Source organism: Sus scrofa, chromosome 15 (genome assembly GCF_054392235.1).
Source record: "Sus scrofa isolate SSC_HxYL_T2T_F1_AM1 chromosome 15, Sscrofa_HxYL_maternal_Yorkshire_Landrace_v2.0, whole genome shotgun sequence".
In the NCBI taxonomy this organism is placed as follows: domain Eukaryota; kingdom Metazoa; phylum Chordata; class Mammalia; order Artiodactyla; family Suidae; genus Sus; species Sus scrofa.
In genome coordinates, this window is record NC_139397.1 from 68,976,886 (window position 1) to 68,984,132 (window position 7,247).

At 46.5% G+C, this 7,247-nt stretch overlaps 1 protein-coding gene across 15 annotated transcripts in view; it reads right to left on the reverse strand.

Moving 5' to 3' along the window:
• The window catches only part of RBPMS (RNA binding protein, mRNA processing factor), a 186,947-nt gene extending 181,957 nt beyond the window's left edge, over positions 1 to 4,990 (reverse strand). For 13 of the 15 annotated variants that reach the window (XR_014829947.1, XR_014829944.1, XR_014829941.1 and 10 more), the window contains exon 1: positions 4,408 to 4,990. Coding sequence is in view for 6 of the 15 variants with exons in the window: in XM_085000184.1 (XP_084856310.1) it covers positions 4,408 to 4,473 (66 nt within the window). In the remaining 9 variants the exon portion in view is untranslated. Of the gene's footprint in view, positions 1 to 4,139 lie in introns of all 15 variants that reach the window. The other 2 variants (XR_014829948.1, XM_085000189.1) reach the window with 1 other exon arrangement.
• Between the last annotated feature and the right edge of the window lie 2,257 nt (positions 4,991 to 7,247).

A 7,247-nucleotide genomic window follows, 5' to 3' on the forward strand; every position in this document is an offset into this window, starting at 1 on the left:
TTCAGAAAGCTGCCATAATTCATATCCCCATGGGAGTTCCCGTCGTGGTGCAGTGGAAACGAATCCAACTAGGAACCATGAGGTTGCAGTTAGATCCCTGGCTTGATCAGTGGGTTAAAGATCTGGTGAGCCCAAGTTGCCACGAACTGTGGTGTAGGTTGCAGACTTGGCTTGGCTACCACGTGGCTGTGGCGCAGACCAGCACCAGTAGCTCCTATTAGACCCCTCGCCCGGGGAACCTCCATATGCTGCAGTTTGGGCTCTAAAAAGCAAAACAAAACCAAACAAAAATTCATATCCCTATGGCAGTGCACAAGAATTCCTACTTTACTGCCCCAGACCAGTGTCAAACACTTCTATCCTCAATGCAAAAATGAGGATGAACCTAAAAATGTTACCTGAAAGCATTACCAATTAAGAATCCCTACCCAGCCAATCTATCCATCCCACAAACCAATGCCATTAGAAAGAGATGCCTGCCTGAGAGCATGAGGGTTTATCAAGGAAATTTTAAAATCACCACTGGAAAAATAACTCAGAAACGTATGCTATATTAGCATGGTCTTACAGCATCATTTTACTATGAAGTCACCACATTTTCATCCAAAACACTGTCACCAAATTCTATTTATGACTGAAACATACGTTTATTGTATGTGATTTGATTTGGAGTAACTGACTCCAAACTCGGTTCAATTATACAAAACTATTCTGTTTTTTCCCCAAGTCATAATATAGATTATTCTGAACGCTCAATGAAAACCCCAGGTTGCCGAGTGAAAACTAACATGGTACCCTTTTTCTGTGCCAATTACATAACAATTTTCTTCATGAGCCCAATATTTGGGCAAAATTACCAAGTACTTTAAAAGGAGGAATGTGAGCTAAAGATCTGTATTAACTTCTGAAGACCTGACTTTGTGATTTCTGCCCAACATCTGCCAAACATCTTTTTGGTCGATATTCCAATGAGGCCAAGTTCTTTTAAAGTACAAGGACGTTCAGTCAAAGCAATTTAAGGAGAAATTACCCTGACACCAGTGCTTCAACATAATAAAACACCTTTTAGAAATGATTTGTAATCAGCCAGAAAAGCACCCAATGACATGGATAAAGGTAAAAATAAGAACAAATGATGTACTGATCTGATCCCCCCCCCCAAAAGTCTCCATTTTGAAAATTCAGGGACCAAAAATAATTTCTACCTACTCTAACAGAATTCTCAATATTCGGAACTTAAATGATTAAGACAATTATGTCTATTCTTATACATTTATTAATTTTAGTAAAGTCGGGCAAGTGTGAACTGCCAAGGGTGTTTTAAGAGAACATTGCCTAGGCTAAAATTAGAGGTAAACTCAAGGATTTGTTTTACTATTTTATTAACTGTAAAGCTATGTAAGAAATGATCTACTGCCCTACACATACAGATACCAAAGCCTTGTCCATCTCAGTCCCCAGTAGGACTTTTGACAACTGGTTTTTCTTTCCAGGAACATCCTGTAGAGGAACACACATGCACAGCACACTAGAGGCCAGAAAGCCAGATGCATTTTCTCTCACACAGCTGGCTACCTAAATCTTAATTTTTCCTCAAAGTTTTAAATACTACCCAAAGCAGAAGTCTACCTCCTGCTCAGGTTCTCAAAAACTTCCACCCCTAAAAACCTGCAAAAATTCTAAGTCCTAGACTGTTCATTCTATCCAACTGGAACCACGTGTCTCAGCATCACTGTTTCAGAGTGAGCTTTGACAGCTCTCCAACAGGGCTAAAATGTACAAGATAAAAAGAACGCACTTTAAAAACAGGAGGAAAAAATACCTGGATTTTATCAAGTTATAAGAGAAAACCTAGACGACCCTGATGATCTCTGAAAATAAACTAGTCTATTAAATGAGGACGGAACTCACCCTCTTCCTCATTAGCACAATGGCTACCAGAAACTATAACAGAACACACTTTTCCCCTCCTGTCATTATATGTAATATACATTTTATATGTGTGTGTTCTGTTTACTGGAATCCTCAGCCCTGGCTTTTAAATGTGTTTGAGAACAAATTGCTGATCTCTGGGTGGGCAGGGAAAGGGTCCAGGGTGGTGGTTTTGTATAATGCTGAGTACATTAATGGGACTCACCAAATACCATATTTATTTTACTTGTGGCTTTCAGGGTTAGGAAAAAGAGGCTGGGAGCTTTTCAAAAACAAAACAGAAACCCCAAACAGGGAATCAGGGCAAAATTACCTAGCTCATTCAGGCCAACTCACTTTCTTTTCCTGAATTTTTAACATTGTAAAAATCTCTTTTCTTCAGTGTATCTGTTTTGTACACACCACCTCTTGCACAACTGGGGGTTTTGAAATCTTTTACACTATCTTATTTTTAAAATAAAAAAGTATCTTGCTAAAACTGATACTTGCCATTCCCACCTGAAAAGGAACACTAATAGGCAACAGGACAGGTAAGAGGCACTGATTGGACCGAGATCACTTGCAATTCTACTTGTAATCAACCTCATACATTAAGACAATAGGACAGACTACAGCCATGGCTGGCGGCAATTTGGCCGAGATGGGTCAAGCAGAAAAATGTGACTTTAATCTTATCAAGTAGATTAGGGTTTGGGAACATTCAAACCAAGAAAAAAAAATCTTTGGTTTACCTGGTTAACTTCCCATTTGCAAGTTCTCAATTAGGTGAATGGAGAAAGATGGTTTCACATAATATATTCTTACTCTTAGAAGTCAACAGATTGTCAATTTAAGCGATATAGAAAGGTTTCTGAAGCAGTCATTATCTTGGTGTGTTAGGTGAGTTAGTTAACTGTTAACAACTTAAAAAAAAAGCAAACTTATTTTTAAAATTTTATTTCAGTGGCAGGGAAAATAGCAAAGCAGTAAGGCTCAAGAAAAAAGCGAAACTTGCAATTCAAGTCTCCATCTCTGAGAAAGAAGGAATGTCAGTAGTATTCAATCACTTGCAGTTAAGAAACAACTGGCAAGAAAACAACGCTTTTCAAAATAATAGTTTATAATAAAGGTGATCTCCTTAGGTGGGAAGGCAACTTGCAGCTCACAGCAATTCACCTACATCGCACTACCCAAAAACTGTAACATTTTGTTATTTATTTTGCATTGTTTTGCATGGTCTTAGGGGCTCTCCTCCCTCTCCCTCATTTAAAAATAGTTCCCACTTTACAAGGGAACAAAGTGCTGAGGACTTATATATACTAATTAAATACTTAGTGTTTGGTTTCACTATCAGAGTTTTATTTTACGCTCAACGTAGTATCTCCATAATCATCAATAGCCTAGCGCTTTAGAATCAGTTTGCCTTTCTGTTAACCTTATACATTAGGATGCAATACCTATAAGAATGTTTTATAGGTCATTATTTAGATTGCATACTTTCTTGCATCTATATACACTCTAAAATTCCCTTTAGCATGTTTAAGAAGTCAATTTCGTGGGCTTTTAAAAGACAGGGTGAAAAATATTGTTTACTGGACTCCAGACAACGTACCTATAGGAACCAGAGCCACTGAACAGGCTATCACAAATATTTCAACTACAAAATTCTGGAACGTTTGTTCTAGAGTTCCCTTCTACATTTACTGAATTTTTTTTTTCTACCCAAAGGAACGCTCCTCAGCTGCAACATTTTTATCCTTGTTACAGACCCACCACAAAATTTACGCTCAGACGTTCAAGTTCCATTAAAATAGCCTGGATGATCACTTAATGAATTGCAAAGTTTGAAACTCTCGTCTTCTGTTCCCCACAACCGCAACGCCCCTAAATTTACAAAACCTAATTACTCAGGTTGGGGTCTTAGACTCATCAGAGAAGAATGCGGCTGATGAGTTATCTATTAATCCAAAATGCCTCAGCTGGAAAGATATTTCACTAAGAAACTTTTCACGTTGAAAGGGAGGGGGCAGGGAACCGAAGGAGTCTTTTAAGGAGAACTTTCCCCGAGTTTCTTCCTTAAACCACACAAACACACCCCACAACTTCCAGCCCCAGACGCAGAACTAAGTGCTGACCCTCCCGGTCTCAATAATCTGAGGTCACCCAGGAGTCAGCTCTCGATTCCGCTTTTAAAATCCGGTGCAAACAAAGCTGGGCATTATACTTACAAAAGGTCTCAGGAAAGTCCTCAAAGTTACGCAATTGTAGGCACACAGACGCGCGTGGACCCACAAAAACACACTCGGTGAGGATACACTCTCCCCGGGCCACAGCCTGGGGCTGCTTCAAGGAGCCAGGACGATTCCCAAACCCTCGACCGCGGCGCCCCCTCCCCGGCGCAGCCCGGCGCCCGGGGACCCGCGCCCCGCCAGCCGCCGGCACTTTGGAAAAGACCCGCGGCTGCCGTCCCAGCCCGTACCCACCACCTCACCGTACCTCTTCCTCCTGAAGGTTGGCCTCGTTCGGGGTGTTCTCCTTCTCGGCTTTGCCGCCGTTGTTCATCTTCCCGGTCCTCCCTCGCCGGGCAGGGTTGGGGCGCGGGGCTGGGCGAGGGCGAGCTCGCCCACTTTTCCCTTCCCCGGGCGCCGCGGGCAGCGGGGGCTGGAGCCGGGGCTGTGGCGGCTTGGCTGGGGCTCCGGCTCGGGGTCCCGCGGCGAGACTGCGGCGGCGGGCGACTCAGGAAGTGCGAGGGAGAGGACGGGGCAGGGCTAGGCGCCGGCGGACAGAGAAGGGGACGGAGACAATCGGGACCCAGGAGGGAGACCTGGAGAGGGCGGGCGGGCGTGAGGGAAGGAAGGAAGAAAGGATGGGGCGAGGACGCGCGTCCCAGGAGTGAGCCCAGAGTTGGGGATGTGGCTGAGTAGAGGCTCGGGGGCAGCCGCCGCCCGAGGTAGCAGCTGCTGGAAGGAGGGGGCGAGGGGTACCCGGAGAGGAGCAGGAGGAGGAGGTGCGGGGTAGCGGGGCGCGGCTGGGACCCGGAGAGCCGCTGAGTGCGCGCTCCTGGCTGGCTCTGGAAAGTACGGGCTCCAAGCAGCTCCCCTTCTCTCGCCTGCCTTCCTCCTCCCCTCTCTCCTCCCTCCCCTCCTCCTCCTCCCTCCGCCCTCCCTGGATGTGGGCTGCAGGCTAGAGCCCGGAGGGACGGGACGCGGGACGGCAAAGCCCCCCGCAGGAGGAGGGGCTGCGCGGAGGGCTGCTGCCAGGCGGCCGGATGGCGCGCGCCGGGCGGAAGCGACCGACCCGAGCCCCCGACTCCGCGGTAGGTCGCTGGGCGAGGGCCGAAGAGCGGGAGAGGAGAAAGGTTAGGTCCCCCGTTTGCCCTGCCCCTGGGGGCCCCGGTGGCCCAGCCGGGCGCTGCACTCCCCTTGAAGAGGGGCTTCGGGGAGCCCGGCCCTGCCCGCGCGGGGACCGGGGAGTGTGAGTTGTCACTTTTGCTCCTTTACTCTTCACGAGGCATTCGCACCCCTACCCCGCCTTTTCAATACCAGCTTAGACCTGGTTCTACCTCTCCTAGTCGGCAGCTTGAAATGACAGGATGCGAGAAATCGAGTGACATCCGGGGGCAGCCCACTCCAGGCCAGCGTTTTCAGGGCACAGCTTCAGACCCACGTCCGACGCCGGGTCCTCAAAAACCTTTCCAGCCTCCCCGCACCGGCTGGCCCCTGTTCAGACTCCTCTAGAGCCCTTATCTGACTATCCTGGAATTATTTGTTTACCTGGCTGCCTCTCTTACTCTCCTGAAGAGATCCTTCTTGGAAGGCAAGACCCAGCCCTCTTTACCTTTCAAATCCCACGGGTTTGGTTTGGGTTGTTGGGTTTTTTTAATAGGCTACGTGGTGTATAGTACGCACTCAATAAATATTTGTTGGCCGAGGGAAATGTTCCTCACTGCTAGACAAGCTGGAGGACAAGACAAGATATTCAGAGGGTCAGAGCAGCTTAGAGACGAAGGGAGACCCGGCATCTAGGTCAGTGCACAACGCTTGTTTACGCACCAGGCTTGGAAGGAAGAACTGCCTTGGTTTCCGTTTCCTTCTCTGTGAACTAGGAGTTCTATTTATCGCCCAGGAGTTTGCTATTAGAGGAGATTATCGGTTGATAGATAAAACTATAGCACCTGGCACCCATTCTGACCCAGTTAAGTTTACAATACATGGAAACTGGCTTTATGAAGGAAATTTCCATTTTTCCTGAGCCATCCAGAACTTTTCCAATATGGTGTCATTTATGCTTTCCACTCAAGTGACTGCTACAAACACCTAAGTTTAAACCTCCAAACTTCGGTAGGCTCTCTCTCACTTCTCACTCCTAGGAATTCTCTCCCCGCACCGCACCAATCACAATTTCTAATCAGCTTGCTTGCTTCACTGTTTGTCTTGACCCCGCCCCTCCCCCACCCCACATTCTTTACCCTTAACTGGTTTAAGTGCTCCTAGAAGTGGGATGGGATGGCGGCAGAAATTGAAGATAAGGCTTCTGCTTTTAGGGCATTAAAAGTGGTGTCGGTGGAGACGAGATACCCCAGACGACTCCAAGGCAACATCATCAGAGATCCTGGTTCAAATTGTAGAAAGCAAAGAAAATATTTGCTTTCAGAGCATGACGAAGAGAAAAACCAGTAGTGATCCTTGGATTTACATATTGGATTTTTCTGGGGTTGAGGGGAAGTCGAGAGATTTTGATGAAGAGAGTTCATTGCTGTCCTGATGTCATTTCTCTCTACGGAAAAAAATAAAAAATAAAAAGTGTCCCCTGGATGAAAATAAACTGAGAATCTATTGAAATTGCAATTGACCTTCAGAAGAGGCCAGGGTACTGTTAATCTGGAAACTGAAATGGCCCTTTTCCTCTTCTAGTTCCTCCCTCGGTTATATGAGGAACCACAAGGGGGCACTGTCTTCCTGGGCAATGGCTGAGTGGTGGTCTTGGGCCCCTGTGCTGACAAGTAATGCCAGCACTTTGCCCTCCTTGGCCATTTCTGCCTGTTGCTGAACACACTCCACAGAAAGGCATTGTCTTGCTGGAGCCTGGCAGAGGCCCAAGAAAAATAACAATTGACCCAGGGATTGGTAGTCCTTGTCAGACTCCATTTGTGAGTAGGTGGATATTGTGTGATTCTAGGGTGCGGGGAGAGCCTCCCTCCTCCCACCCGAGGAAATGTGGCTTAATCTCAGACAGAATCTGCTTCCTTTGTCTTTGAGCCAGGCTGGCACCTTGTCCATTGTTAAAAGTCAGAAACCTCGGGAATAAAAAATGAAAATAAGTTCTGTGAGAGGATC